The following is a 15,930-nucleotide window of genomic DNA, read 5'->3' on the forward strand; positions in this document are numbered from 1 at the left end:
TTGTTAGATGTCTTACATAGTTGGGTGGTGGAAATCTTTCTCTGTCACCAGGTTTATGCAAAGTTCACCTTTGACTTGTTGCCGTTTTCCTAATCAAGAGGAATGTTTCCAGAAAGCCTTGTCTGGCTTTTGATGAAACCACATGTCTCGTGCAGTACCTTTTTTTTAAAATTCTTGTTTACAAGGACGCTTCTTGTACTGGAGTAACCCAGAGAGGACTTCATCGAGAATAATAAGGATTTTATTAGTTGAATTATTTTATATTTCACAAGAGCAACTTGACTCAAACTTAATGGAGTAACTTTCATTCTCCACCATTATGATCCTACACCTCATTGCATTTCAGTTTCATGTGGAACAATGTTGTCTGATAGATGTATCCTGCCACGATCAACAACATCAACAGGCCCACATTGTATTTCGCCAAAAAGAAATGCCTGATGAAGCCTAAAAACAGTTTGCAGAACTCCACCATTTACAAAGCAAATAAACAAGTGAAGAGAACCAACCCTGGAACACCCACCGACAACAAAATCGCCCGTCCACAAGGAAGAGGCTACAGGACAGTGTTTATAAAATCCTCATTAAGGAAGTTGTGAGATAACGCACACGCTAGGGCATCACACAAAGTTAAAGGGAAGGCATGCACACACACACCACAAAGAGGCCATAAGCACTGTGCAATGCAGAGCCCACCATATTATAGATAAGGGACTGAAACACAGAGCTGGGAAAAGAGAGCGGAGCACAGAGACAGACTAACAGAGAAGAGGACCCAACAGAGATGAGTCGGACAGACAAAGACAAGCCTCGGCCACCCTGTCACCGGAACCACGGTCCTGTTGTAAGGGACTTCAAAAGGTGTGCATGAGAATAAATGCTGTGAGATCTAAAGGGGAGCGCCAGGAGTAAACACGCCTGCAGAGGGGCTCATGTTGGCCAGTGCAAGGGTCAACACCAATTCAGCTTCAGCTAAGGAACCAGAACTGTCTCAGCCTGTAGATGAACTGACCAGGACTTCATTAAACCTTTGGATTTACACAGTCAGAGAACCAAATCATTTTATTTCCTTGTTGCATGAGCTCATCCATAGGCCAACCCAGAGGGCAGAAACTAGAGAGCTGCAGATAACTTCTCCCATGGCGAGCATTTGGGTCTCTCAACTGGGAACCATTTGCACCTCCAAGAGATTCTTCTTGCTGTTTTCTGTTGTGCTGCTCTGGGGGCCTCTCTGCGGAGAGAGCAGCCCCATCTCCAACGCTCATCGGAGGCAACGTCCTGCTCCAGGACTGGGGGACGGGCATGGAGGGGTGGTGGATCCAACGTTGGTGGAGCAGGATGACAACACGAAAATGCAAAACCTGATGGAAAGCCTGAAGGAGCAGTTTCTGCGAACTTTTAACCTATCCGGTTTGGGTCCTCCACCCCTGTCTGCTGGAAGTACAAGAAAGGAGCCTCCTGAGTACATGATGGAGCTTTATAACCGCTTTGCTAATGACCGGACTGCCATGCCCACTGCCAATATCATACGCAGCTTCAAAAATGAAGGTACAACTTTGTTTCATACGATGATGGTTTTGCTAAATATAAAGATTTACAAAATTTAGGAACTGTTTTATTTTTTAATTGCCTATATGTTCTTGAATAATCTTTATGAGCATTTTAATCGTGAATTTAAATGAGAACGGAATGGTTTTGCTTTCAAAATTGCACATTTTTAGATAGTCTGTGGCTCACAGTTAACCCCTTGATTATTTGATCTAACAATGCTCCTTTTCCTTTGAGGCATTCTTTGCAAAGCAAAGTAAAGTTTTGTTTTTCACATTCAATGAAAGTACAATACAGAGTAAATACATGTTTTTTTAGGGATATAAATCACACATTAAACTGTAGTTAAAAAGTAACTTTGCTGTAAAGAAGTCTAACTTTAAAAAATTATCTCTCTGTTCAGACACAAATCCCAGTGATGTGGGTGTTGGAGGAGTGAGACGTCACCCTCTCCTCTTCAATGTGTCGATTCCCCATCATGAACACATCACAGCAGCTGAGCTTCGCCTCTACACTTTGGTCCGCATTGACCGCCGTCTCTATGCTGGTGTCGACCGCAAGGTCACCATCTACGGACTGGAATCACACAGCTGGTTGGACAACACAACTGATGTGAAGGCAGTGAGAGGCGACATGTTCAGAGACACAGAGGAGCGGACTCAGTTGGTGGAATTGGCGTCACGTCAGGTTTACGAGACCGATAATGGCTGGGAGGCTTTTGACCTCACCTCTGCCGTTCAGCGTTGGCACAGATCTGAAGGAGGCACAACGCGCAGGTTGGAAGTGCACATCTCCAGCATTGGTGACAATGAGAATGCTCAAGGCATGAAGAACAACAGTGAGGACAAGAGTTCGCCTGAAGGAGACATGAGGATTGAAAACAACCCTGAGGAAAAGCATAAACCCCTGCTGATTGTTTTCTCTGATGATCGGAGCAGCGATCACCGTGACGACAGGCGAGAGCTGAATGAGATGATCGACCATGAAACTTCTAATGCGGTTCTGCAGAATGACATGGAGATGGGCTTGGATGGGCTGTGGGGGGAGCTAGGAGACGATGGGGACGAGGGAGACCCCAATGAAGAAGATCTTATCCAGATGCGCTCTAACTTGATTTATGACACAGCGTCTCGCATTCGTCGCAATGCCAAGGGCAACCACTGCAAGAAGCAGTCTCTGTATGTGGAGTTCAAGGACATTGGGTGGGACACTTGGATCCTGGCCCCGACTGGTTATGATGCCTTCGAATGCACAGGCATTTGTTCCTACCCTCTGACGAAGCACGTCACGCCAACGAAACATGCCATCGTCCAGACATTGGTCAACATCAACAGTCCTCAGAAGGCAGCTCAGGCATGTTGTGTGCCAACCAAGCTGGACCCTATCTCCCTGCTCTACCTGGACGACACAGGTGTGGTCACCTACAAGTACAAGTATGAAGGAATGGTGGTGGCTGAGTGCGGCTGCAGATAGTCCATAGTTTCAGGCAGCTCAAAGCTTTGTGAAGTCTTACCACACCAGGAAAGATGCAAGATAAACAATAAGCTACATGAAGACGAGTCGAGAAGCTCTTTGAGAAAGGAAATGAACGACTGTTGGAAACTTTGTGAACGTTACTCACTAAGACTGGAAGTGTTCATTCATTGTTGATGAAACCAATGTGCAATCTAAGTGAACAAATATGTATTCTGTAGAGTAAAATAGAGAGTAGTAATTCATCGTTTAAAGTAAAAAAAGAAGAATATCAGTCACCATCAGTCAAATAGTAGATAGAAAGTAGAGCTGTGCAACAGAACTACAGTCAGAATGTTGTCACTGAAAGTTATGCCCTCATTCTTATAAGACTTAAAAATACATGTTTTCTCAAAGAACTGAGTCTATCCTACAATCTGGTGGGAACTAGTGGGTCAGTTGTTCTCCTCCCTCTCCTTTCCCCCTGACATCTGTCTTCCTCTCCACTTATCTCTGACCTCCCCACTCAAAGCAAACTACTAATCAGCACTTCATGTGCCTCGGTGCAGTCAAATGACCTGCCTGAGGCAACCTGACAAGCCATGGACTGCACAGACCCACCTCCAGCTTCCTACAGGCCACCTCTGGCCTCTTACAGCCCCCTGACATGTGAGCACTGTGTAAGCAGTCCTGGTGGCAGGGTTATTTATCTCAGCCCTGTTTCCCTCTTCACATGCCTATTTTCCACTCTCCCTGAGTAACAGTGATAGCAAGGTGCCGGGGGTTAAAAAACATGTACGCCATCACTCACGCTTGGAGGACTTGAAGCCATTCTGGACACTTCTGATGTGGTGGGACATGGGATTGTCCACATTCTTAGGCAACCTTTTAAACTAACTGACCATCATATCTCCAACCAAGTCGTCCATCACTGCTGTGGAAAGATGGCCCTTTTTGAAGATTGCTGACTATAAATAAAGATGTCCAAGTTTGGGTTGGTTACCCAAATGAAACACTTGCTTTTGTTATAAGCCGTTTGATACGTCTGCTGCTTGTGTCAAATAAAATACTATTTATTGTTCTAATTTATTAATTTCTAAACAGAGTTGATGACTATATATGTACATTTGTAAGTTAGTGTAGAGCAAGTTTTGTACTCATGACAATGCATTTGCAGCACAAAATAAATCTTGTTGGGAAGAAAAATTGTAACTTGTTTTTGAAGTGTTTCAAAAGTTACTGGTTGTCGCTTTTTCCAAAGGTTTGCATGGCGAGTCATTAAAGATGTTAATAGAATTACCTTCAATCAAGGTGCATAATTATCTAAAACTCACAGGTTTAACTCATGTGCTTAACACTAACTGTGCATAAAGTTTTGTCTACATTAGGTTTTAAATGAAGAATTTCTTTGCCATCCTTTCTGGAAGAAGCCGTAGGAGCAGACATGCAACACATTGCTTACATTCAGATCATTCATACCATCACTATCAGCTTAAAGGTCATAGTTCATGCGCAACACACAAACAGAGCACCATGGGAAAATGCAAAGAAGGCCCGCTAATGAACAAAATGAATGGCCTGCTGCCCGTGCTGACAGCTAGCGATCTTCAAAGAAAAGTGATGAATAAACCTGTTTGTGGAGAGAAACTGTGAGTAGAAAACACACAATAGCCTGGACAGGATATTTCTGCTTGTGCTAAAATAAAATTAACAAATGCTTACAAGGAGATTTTGTTACCATTTGTGTCCTGATGCACATTGACATTGTATATAAAAAGTACAAAAAAAAACAAAATACAATTCAAGTATGCTCTAAAACACATCTAACTGAATTAAGTTCAACCCGCAAGATAATACTTTTAATGTATTAGAACCAGCTCACCAGATGAACCAAGTCTCTATCGCTTCTTATTTTTACTTAAAAAACTGAGGATACTCAACACTGACTTAACATGCGAACAACCAGCTTTGAAGCCAAGAAAATTAACTCTAAATCTTATTTTTGTAGAATTTGGCATAGAAAGCAAGAACATCTAAATGGTGCAGATCAAACTCTTCCTGATGATCTTGCAGAACTACAGTCAGTAGTCATGCATCAAACAACAGTCTGGTAAAATCTGGTAAAGTGTAATTTTCTGTAGTATCTTCTTGCTTCAAAGCGGCTGCGGTGGCTCAGTGGTCAGTGCTGTGGTCTTGTAATCCTGAGGTTGCAGGTCTGAGCCAAGCAAGAAAGGCATCCGGTGTAAAACAATTAACAAATTGTTTGTGTGATTTTGCTCTCTGTGTGGCAGCAGCTGAGATAACTTAACTTTTTATCTTCTTATTTCAAAGTCAGATGTTAGTATCTGTATGTTTGAATTGACAAATTGGGATCAAATGAATTACTAAACAATATTCTGCTGATAGAGACGACATGTAAGAATGTTAATGATCTTTTTAAAATCAGTAAGTTGTTTGTTCTAAAGTATAACTATATATATCTTGAGAGGGGGTGGGGGATGGGTATTTCATATAACTATATGAATAATTTGACATAATAAATTAAAAAAATTTTTTTTGTTAATTTATCTCTTATAAAATAAATAATGACAAAGGCTGACCCTCAGCTAGGATCCTTTTTTTTTTTTTTTGCTTTTGCCCCCTTTAACTGAGTTTTATACCCCTCCTCAAAAAGCTGTAATTGTGGAATATAAATATACTGTTTCAACCTTTATGTTTTGTTTGGCATCACCCTTTAGAAACCATAATAATGTAAAGATTAGCTTGTGATCTGCACATCGGTGTGTTTGTGATTTAATTACAGGGTGTAACACTTACCCCACAGACAGGACAGATTTCCATCTAAACGAGCCTGTACTCCATAACTACTACTATAGTTTCATAAATTATGTAATAATTTCAATGCATCTTAATGTCTCTCCTAAATATAGCTCATGCACAGAAAACTGCCATTATCATTTTGTTACAGTACTTAAGTGTGCCACGTGTGTTTACAAAACAGCTATGGGGGGGTCTCTTAGAAACCTAGATGTGGCAGCGGCCCACAAACAACAAGTGAACCGAGATATTTCAGAATGCAAACAATTCAGGCCCCGAGTGACCTCTCCTGTCAAACGAAGCAAAGGTCGTTTAAAAACGGCTGAGGAAAAGGGAGCAAGAGAGGCTGCCGTGGCTATTTTGGGCTCACTAATTGAATATTTACTGAACATAGGAGGAAATCTGAATCTGGCCTCTGTCACTGTCTGGCAAACATTCAGTGGACATGTTGAAATGGGAAGTTTTTCACCATGAGCTCTGATGATAAGGACAGCAGGAGAGGGATCTGTGCTTTATCACCCTTTTTTGTTTTGAAATGGCCTCATTTGTTGAGAAAAAAATCTGTGTGCTGGTTGCTCCAAAGCCACAACATGAAGGATCTGGCCTACGTGCCAAATTTCGGAGCGCACCTAATAACAAGTAAACAATCTGAAGAGCCCAGAGTGCGCAGAATCCTGTAATTCTCCACTGATGGACATCACGACCCCGGCTGCTGGACGTCGACGTGCCTCTCGCTGTGAACGTGTGTGTTAGAGTGTGTGTGTGTGTGTCACCCAAAGCTGCATGACTCGCCCTAACTCTGACGTGGGGTCTGTAATAGGGCCTGATTGTTTCCGCTTTGGGTCACGTTGTTTATCATACCATCTTTAGGCAACTCCACCACCCAGCACTCGTCTTTCCCTCTGTCCTCCAAGCTCCTCTTTCCCCCAGGAACAGTTTGTGCAATGGCTGTTTCACGTTCACGTTCAAAACATCCTTCAAATGTTTAAACACGTTTTAGCAATTTACATCTGCAGCAGTGATGGTTCTAAAAGTCGATTTAAAGGGGTATTAATGACAACCAGATGCTCAGTTCAGATCAGACAAAGCAGTTTAACTCAGTGGGTTTCTCTGCAACATCTTATTTTAAAAGGAAGAATGAAAACAAGGAACAAACTTTCATTTACTTTTTATTAAAGTAATGCCTTTGACTCTCAAGAGAGACAATGAAGATAAATCCCATTAGACTATTTGGGAAGAAAAAAACAACTCAAGAGTTGCTAAACTTACAGTATCTCTGTGAGACATCTGCTCAGAAAAGGAAACCTTTAGGCTCCTCGTGAAGCCTTAAAGGAATAGTTCAGGCAATTGGAAGTTGGTATCTGTGTGAAAGCTATAAATAATTGATATCTTACCTGTTGCACACGGCTTTTTGAACAGCATCAGTTTGGAGAAAAAGACAGGACAGGAGTGATGAGCTAACAGCTGGTCCAAACACGACCGAGACCAAAGTGGACACGTGTTGTTTCATCTCCAAAATTGTAAATGATATGTTATAAACTTTTACGATGTCATCAGTTTCTCATTAGAAAGCTATTTACATATAGTACTGCAATTATTTACAAGTGCAAAAAGCAACAGCAGCAGCAAGGCGTAGCACTTCCAGGGCATCCAGGGCGCATGTCCGGCAGGAATCATACTTCTGCTAAATAACTGTGTAGGCCTAATTCGATGGAGCTTTGGAAGTAGACTCATTCAGACCACATCGAAGAGCTAAAAATGGCTAGTCTGAACCGACCCACTTCCAAAAAGGATTGCTGCCATCTACAAACAGCTCAAATTGTCCAAGTTTCACAGTAGTTCATGCAAACAGTACTATTTAAACCAGTCAGTTTTGCATACATGGTTGTTCTATGACATTATGAAATTCCTGCAGGACGGCAAAAAAGGATTTTTCATATTCAAAGCCTAGTTAGCCTCCCCAGTGTCTGTTTCTGCCATTGTGAAGAAAAAATCGAATGATAACTGACGAATAAGAAGAGTTTTTAAAATGCACGGCCCTAGTAAATAACCATGTAATTCAAAATTGGTATCAGTGTATAAGTTTATGAAACAGAATTTACATGAACTATTAAGAAGTTTTTTAAGATGGGAGTGGTTAAAAGATGGCAGTAATCCACTTTGCTAGCGTAGCTGTAAATTGGAGTAGCCATTAACTGATTAGTCCTGTAGGAATTAAACTCTATTTCTCCAAACTAAGTCTGTTCCAAAAGCAGGTAAGATATTAACTATTTCTGGCTTTTACATAGAAACCCACTTCAAAATGGCCTTTAAAGCACCTCAGCTTCCAAGTTGTGTGCATACTGTCTCAATTCTTTCTTCACTCTTTCTGTTCTCAGCTCCCTGTTTAGTTTCTTTCGTTCCTGTTCTGCCAACATGAGCGGTCCAGGACCCTTTCTGCTTCACTGCCCCCCCTGCGGTGCCTCTTTCCAGATGTTCTGAATTTGGATCCTTGGTCCTTTTCACGAGTCTTAACATCTCATCTGTTCTCATTCCTTGTCCGCTCTGTTTTTGACCCGTGAGGTTCTGTTCAGCTGTGCCCGTGGGATTACGTTGTTCTTTAAGCATTGCCGGACCTCCTCGTGGGGTCACACTCTTGTTCATAAACACTGGCAAGATCCCGTATTCCTGATAGTTCACATGATAAATCAGGGATTTCACTTCGCATATGAATTGCGAGAAGCTTGAACGACTCTAAGCTCTCTCTGCTGTTCCTCTTCAGTGTGGACGAAGCACAAGTCAAAGAAGTAGCTGGCAGCTGAATTCTGCAGAAAATAAACCCTCAGATTGTTGCTGCGTCACAGATTTAGTGCTGATTGAGAGAGCTCTTTGCTAAACAGGCTACATGTGCAAATACAAGCCATCTTTTCAAACATGTGGTTTTCATTCCCGCTCTATAAACGAGACAGCTGAGAGGCCCAGTTTGTACAAATGACTTATTGCAGCAAAGAAACACAAACTTGAACTTGACCAAAATAATGAACACTAAGTTTGTTTTGCTTTTGTTTTCTGTCTCTCTCTCTCTCTCTCTCTCTCTCTCTCTCTCTCACACACACACACACACACACACACACACACATATTATGTCTCTCTATCTTTGCAGGGACTTTCCATTGACTTCCATTCATTTCTACACCCTAACTACAGCCTAACCCTGACCCTTACCCTAACCCTTACCCAAAGCCTGGTCCCCACGAGGAGAAATGATGTTTTTCTCACAAGGTAGTATATGTTAGGAAAATTGTCCCCACAGTGTATCAAATACATGGCCACCCCCCCCCCACACACACACACGCACACAAATCAAACAGAAAGATATCCAACAGGAAATAATTAAAGGCCTAGCATTTCTTGAAGAAAAGCTAATGACCCACCACCTTCCGTGCCAGAGTTTAAAACAAATGATGAGAAACAGTTAAGTCCTTGAAAATAATGTTTTGTGGGACCTCAAGCATCATTGTGAGATTTGTCTGTGGTCAAAGTCTGTCTTGAGGGTGACTAAGCTACAATCATACCAGAATTTAGTAAAAAGGACTGGAATTACAGCAATTTTAGTGTTTAGCTGTAGCGACCATTTTGAATTGAGTTGACTCTAAAAGTTATTTAGCTGTAGATGTAAATACAGTGACCACTCAAAACGTTATGTTAAAATCCGTCCACTGGTTCACGAGATAGCTTGCTAAAAAACACAAACAGGCAAAACTTTATCACCCACCTTTCGTCAGCGGACAGTAATTATAAACCAAAACTGGCTCGAAGAGGAGGTGACTTCACATGATATGTTAACAAATGATTCACATCAAATGCTCATTACTTGATGTATTTGTCTTTATGTTTCAAAATAAATGTTAATATATGTAAATACTGAATATACATTCTCAGCTGCCTCATTTCTCCAAAAACATTCTGCTAGAATTTAAACTGAATCCATGCCTGAGCCACGAGGGCATGCTGGACACAAATCTTTTCAGTCCGAAGGCGAACGCTGCACTTTTGCGCGGTATGTGCCGAATAGGTGGTCCCAGTGAGTGAAGTAGGGGGCAAAGTTGGCGCTTTGCTGGTTGTGGTGGGCTTGGTGGTGGGGGGCTCCTCCCATACAGGGAAGCAGTCTGTGCAGAGCCCAGGGCAAGTTGTAGCCACAGTGGTCCTCCACTGCCAGCCAACAGTTGAGGAGGTGGAAGAGGGATTCGCTCAGAGGGTGGCAGCCCAGCACCCACGCGCTGCTCAGAGCCAGCAGCAGCAGCGACAGCAGCTCGGCTGAGCTGGCATCCTGAGCTGCCAGAGCGAAGGGAACGCGGTGCTGGTGGTGCGCCTGGTGGACGTTGCGGTACAACCAGGGAACCCTGATGAGGAACACAAACAGATCTGTCAGTGCAATGCATCCCTTTTTCTCCCTAATCATCACACTGAACACGCCACTGCATTTAGAGCACAATTTGAAAGTACTCACTGCAAAGTATGAAAACAAACACAAAAAAGGTTATTCTAAACAATGTCAAATAGAGCTGTTTAAAGCATTCACTCCTGTAATTACCTCCGCTGAGGAGGTTATGGTTCCAGTAGCGTTTGTTTGTTTGTCTGTCTGTGCAACAAAAGTTAAGAACAGATTTTCATGATATTTTCAGGAAACATCAAACATGGTACAAGGAAGAAGTGATTGCATTTTGGTGCTGATCCGGTCAAAGGTCAAGGTCTCAGGTGATCCTGTGCTCTAACTCTGCAACAGTGTAATATAGGAATGTCAAACTGTACCGCTGGACACCTCATGGGTCAAAGATGATGCTAATTGATTTTAAGGTCATGAGTCAAAGGTCAAGGTCACAGGTAACCACTTTGTTAAAACCATATCTATGCTCCAGCAGGTGACCCCATTTGTAACCTCCGCCAAGGAGGATCTGTTTTCAGTCATGTTTGTCTGTCTGCCTGTCTGTTAATGAGATTATATAAAAACTAATAATGAAAAAAAACAAACATTTGATCCAGATCACAATCCAGATCACACTATTTTTTTTATTGATACTATGGCCTTGGTGGAGGTATGAGGCCTCTGAGTGTTTCTAGTTTATTGAAAATTTAGAAAATTTAGCATCATTGCAACATCAGTGACTGCAATAAATCATAGCCATTATATTTCAAGTACCACACTTACATGTTCTGCACGATGATACAGTAATACAGCTCTTTTCCTGCTGACTGCGTGGGTACAGGAAACGGATGGATGACCTTTCATGTTACTGGTCCATTCTCTATTAAAGATTTTGTTGTACAAACCCTGAGCGCACGCAAACTTATGGTCTTCAGGGTTTTTATGATTAGAATCAGAGCCAGCACTTTTAGTTTTCAGGAAACAAATATCTGTACAGCAGAAAATGCTCCTTTAGTCCACTACTTTCTATAAGCTCCTTTATTACCATATATAGCTTTTTGCCTTTAGATTTATAACTCATTGTATAAAGATTTTATTGCTACTTATAGATTGTTTATAGCTACTAGTGGTTTTATCATATTTCCTTAGTCTGATTTTTTGTTTTGTTTTCTTGCTTGTGGTCTTTTTTTTTTACATTTTTGATCTGAGAAGCATCTTTGCGTTAAAGTGTTTTATACCGCAGCATGAATATTTATTTGATCATCTGGTGACTTTGCAGGTTCACCCACCTAAGAAAAAAAATCAGCAGCCTCTGATTTTTGTGGTAGTTTCATTTGCATAAAGAGAGGCAGAATATCAACTAACAATCCAAAAAACACATTTAGCAAAACTTACAAATTGCTTTAAAAAAATCAGTGGGTGGAAAAAACCCTAAGATTTAATGATAGGTCTTCTGATATGTTAAGTGTAACAGATTGTCCTGTAGAGGCATGTGTGTTCAGTCTGATGGTCACACAGCTCTTCAGTGATACAGTCCTGCCCTCTAGCTTTAACAGAACTGATGACTTGTTTCATTTTTACTCATGTTTTGTTTAAAACACACCCTCTCACTGTCTTAGGGTTGGATTTGTTCTACCTCTGGGAACTGTCTCATCCCTGAAATTTTCACTCAACATTTCTTTTGCAACAAATTAATAAAAATCAAAAAGGTGGGGTTTCCAGGCTACCTTGTTGTTTCTGTAACAAATATTGATCCTCTACAACCCAGCCAGAACTCTGACTCATATGGCACACAGATAACAGTCAATCAATCAATCAGACACTCTTAATCTCATTTTATGTGTAGAAAGTCCACATGTCCGCAGAATTCAGGTTCTTTCATTTCTAGCCTCTACACAACCATTTGCAAGAGCAAAGCTCTGTCGACAGGTGGCAGGACAAGATAGTAGATCTGTACAAAACTGGAATGGGCTACAAGACCATCTGCAAGAAGCCTGGTGGGTATGAAGGAACTGGGATTATTCTGAAAAAGAATAAATACTAGAAGCACCCAGAGATTTGTGACCGTGTTCCTGTGTTGTTGTTTTTTTTGTTTTTTTTTTATCTTTTCAGTTGACTTTCTGTCTCGCTCTGTCAAAATGAAACTACTATGGAAATAAAGACCATACATTTCTTTGTGGGCAAACTTACAAAATCAGCAGTGCTTCAAATACCCCGAAAATCAAAGTTGAGTTGACTTCAATCCTAGTTTTAACCACGCAGCCTGTTCCAAATTGGAGAAAAATTCTATTATAAACACTTAAAAATGCATCAAAATGTTTAAGAGTTCACAGACGAGAGGAGCTGGTGCCTTTCTCTGGGAAAAAAATGCTGCCATGTACTGAAAAAGCTGAAACTGAACTGAAAGTTAGAAAGAGAAAAACACTAGCAAAAAGTTAAAAGAAGCGAAAAGATAACATAAACTTACTGACAATTGTTGGCTAAAAGTAGCATAATGGTAGCTAAACGCTAAAAGTAGCAAGGCACTAGATAAAAGTTAAAACTTGCAGATAGCTAGGTAAAAGTAGTAAGAGACAAGCCTAAAGCTAAGTAAAGCAAAAACCAAAAACGGGCATAAATAAACAAAAACAGATCAAGTATGATGAAGGGTTCAAAGAGAACAATATTCTTTGAATAAAACAAAGGGATCTCAACCTATTTCAATTGGAAAAAAAATGTAAATAAAATTGAATATTGTGAAAAGTATAAAAGTTACAAAACCCAAAAGTCATAGGGCTGTTTTAATACAAATGGTTAAACCTGGATGACCTGTGGTGTTCCACAAGGTTCAATATTCAGATCAAAATGATTTATAATGTATATAAATGTTTTGTTTTTTTGTAACTAAATTAAAAATTATGTTTGCAGATTATACTAACTTATTTATCTCATGAGTAGATATTAAAGAATTAGTAAAACAGTAAAAAAAAATAAATAATAAAAAGTAAAAAAATAAATAAAAGTAAAAAAACTGTTTTTGGTTAAAAAATGGTTTGATGTTAAAAGGTTGTCACTTGATGAAAACAAAACCCAAATGTATGTGATTTGGTGCTCTTAGAGTCAATTTGGATATGAATGGAGTTGAAACTTTAAGAGTTTATGACAAAATCTTTAAGTGTGTTTAAGGATCATAAACTCTGTTGGAAACCACACATAGCTTTAAAACGATTATCTAACTCTGTTGGTATTTACATACAGATATATAGACAATGCATTTTATCTATCTATCTATCTATCTATCTATCTATCTATCTATCTATCTATCTATCTATCTATCTATCTATCTATCTATCTATCTATCTATCTATCTATCTATCTATCTATCTATCTATCTATCTATCTATCTATCTATCTATCTATCTATCTATCTATCTATCTATCTAGCTGTTATAAGATGTTTATTGTGAAGTAATGAAGGTTTTAAATAGGGTGGGATCAAATGTGATTCTGCTTCTTCTTGCTTCTTGACTGCCCTTTTCATTCTTAATTTTATGATTTGTTTTGTTTATTTGTTTTCCTATTCAAACATGTTTAAAATGAACGCCTTATCAAAAAACAGTGATTAAAACAAACCTGCAAAGTACGCAGAAAGAGTTAGAATTCACTCAACAGCAAGAAATGCAAACAGGAGAACAATAAAGGCCAGTGGTCATTAATAAAACGGAACCCTGCTGCTCACCTGTGCAGGAAGTAGTGCCAGATAAAGAAGAAGGTGTCGAACACGAGGAAACACGCCACTAACTCCACGCAGAGCCGCCAGCAGGAGGGGGCCAGCTCCGGCACCTGGGGGCTCCTCAGCAGCTGCAGCAGCGCCATGGCGGGCAGCACAGCCGTGACATACCTGAACAGGACCCGGCAGAAACACTCCCACCACCGGCGGGGGGGCGGGGGCGGGCCCGAACCCGCGGCTATCCGCCAGGAGTGCACGCGGGCGCACACGCCGCCCAGCGCGTCCAGCGCCAGGAACGGCGCGCAGAGCAGCACGTGCGTCAGGAAGGCGCAGGACGCGGCCAGGTGAGGGGCCCGCAGCATCTCCTCCTGGCCGCCTCTCACGCTCTCCCACAGGCCCTGCAGGACGGGCGCATGTGCGTGTCCGGGCTCCATGGCAGCTACATGTCACGCGCCTGGCGGCCCCATCTTTTGGTAGATTTGTGAGGCGTCTTCTCCTCTCCTGCTGCCCTGCCCGGACTGAGGCAGGAGGCTGCGGGAGCTGAGCATGAAGTGGTAGGAGGGGCCCCGGGCCACTTCATAAACTGGACACACACACACACACACACACTGTTGAACGTAGTCTCACAGTTTCTGCTGAACGACGCTGTAATGTAAATCCCCAGCTTTACAAGGTAAGCACAAATACAAAAGAATTCAAAGCTGCTGGTTGGAAATGTAGGGGATTTCAGGACATGGTGACAGTATCATGATTAGGACTTTGAACCTTTTGGTTTCCAGCCCATCCCACTGCTCATCACAGCCTGTGAGAAAAAAAAACAAAACTGAATTTCTGTTAAATTTCAGAGAATAGGTGGAGGATCAGCTTCCAAGCTGCCAGGAACAGATCAGGACCGATTTACAGTTTCCTTTAAGATACAAAAACAGCAACTCTCAAACCCACAGACAGGTTCAATTATCAGATGTTTCAGTGTCTATTCTATATATAAATATATATATAAACTCCTATCTCACCCTATTTGTTCCACATGTGCGGCTCCACTTCACTTCAAGTTCAGGCTTGCTCTTGCTCTTATGGACAGAGATCTGGGATCTGTTGGAGCCACTCTTCCAGTTTGGGGGTCACAGCACCGAGTGCTCCGATGACCACTGGTACCACTGAGGCTTTGACTCTCCACAGCTTCTCTATTTCCTCTTTCAGCCCCTTGGTGTTTCTCCAACTTCTCGTGCTCCTTCTTCCTGATGTTAGAGTCACTTGGGACTCCTACATCTATGACCTCTGCTTTCTTCTGTATCTTATCTATCACCACAATACTAACAATATTGGTTAGCCATCACCTGTTTGTCAGTCTGGATCAGGATGTCCCACAGTATCTTAGCCCTGCTATTCTCCACCACCTTAGGTGGAGACTCCCACTTTGGCTGTGGGACTTCCAGTCCATACTCGGTACAGATGTTCCTGTGTGTGTGTATGTATCTGTCTCTCTCTCTCTCTCGCTCTCTCTCTGTGTCTGTATACACACACCCACACACACAGATATATAGGTTGGGGTAGTAGAAAACAGATGTGTGTCTGATGGTGTTTACACTTATGAATAATCTAGTCACAATAAATCATTTATAAATGTACCCAAAGTAGTACTTTATATTTTTTTCTGCTTTACTCAAAGGCAACTCCTCATTTTTTGTTAACTGTCTAATGAATGAATAAAAACGAAAACACGATATAAGGGCACCATCACTGCTTCCTGTCATTGGAATTTTAGGACATTTTTTTCTTATTACCATAAATCTATAAATAAGTCTTTACTCCTAATCGTCAATGAGTGTTTTTTGCCTTGGAATTCCATCCTGGTGAAAATAATCAGGCTGATTCACAGCCATCTGATAACTCATTCCCCTCACACTCATCTGACACCGTCTCTGTTCCCAGGAAGTGAACTCAAACGCACCCAGATGTTCTTTTCCTGACTAGTTCTACCTGTTCCTTAGAAACAACT

The 15,930-nt window shown here is 41.4% G+C and overlaps 2 protein-coding genes across 2 annotated transcripts; one reads left to right on the forward strand and one right to left on the reverse strand.

Annotated features, from left to right (window-relative positions):
• The first annotated feature begins 733 nt into the window (after nucleotides 1–733).
• Nucleotides 734–4,193, forward strand: bmp10 (bone morphogenetic protein 10). The gene is made up of 2 exons (XM_017414583.3): nucleotides 734–1,548; nucleotides 1,952–4,193. Exons 1-2 carry the CDS (start codon nucleotides 933–935, stop codon nucleotides 3,019–3,021), a joined length of 1,686 nt encoding a protein of 561 aa, XP_017270072.1. The 5' UTR covers nucleotides 734–932; the 3' UTR covers nucleotides 3,022–4,193.
• A 5,469-nt stretch (nucleotides 4,194–9,662) lies between these two features.
• On the reverse strand, nucleotides 9,663–15,312 carry ch25hl3 (cholesterol 25-hydroxylase like 3). The gene is made up of 3 exons (XM_017414554.3): nucleotides 14,945–15,312; nucleotides 13,941–14,514; nucleotides 9,663–10,199 (listed from the first exon to the last, which is right to left on the reverse strand). Exons 2-3 carry the CDS (start codon nucleotides 14,363–14,365, stop codon nucleotides 9,824–9,826), a joined length of 801 nt encoding a protein of 266 aa, XP_017270043.1. The 5' UTR covers nucleotides 14,366–14,514; nucleotides 14,945–15,312; the 3' UTR covers nucleotides 9,663–9,823.
• Nucleotides 15,313–15,930: the final 618 nt, after the last annotated feature.

The sequence above is a fragment of the Kryptolebias marmoratus genome, linkage group LG1 (assembly GCF_001649575.2).
Source record: "Kryptolebias marmoratus isolate JLee-2015 linkage group LG1, ASM164957v2, whole genome shotgun sequence".
Taxonomy (NCBI): Eukaryota; Metazoa; Chordata; class Actinopteri; order Cyprinodontiformes; family Rivulidae; genus Kryptolebias; species Kryptolebias marmoratus.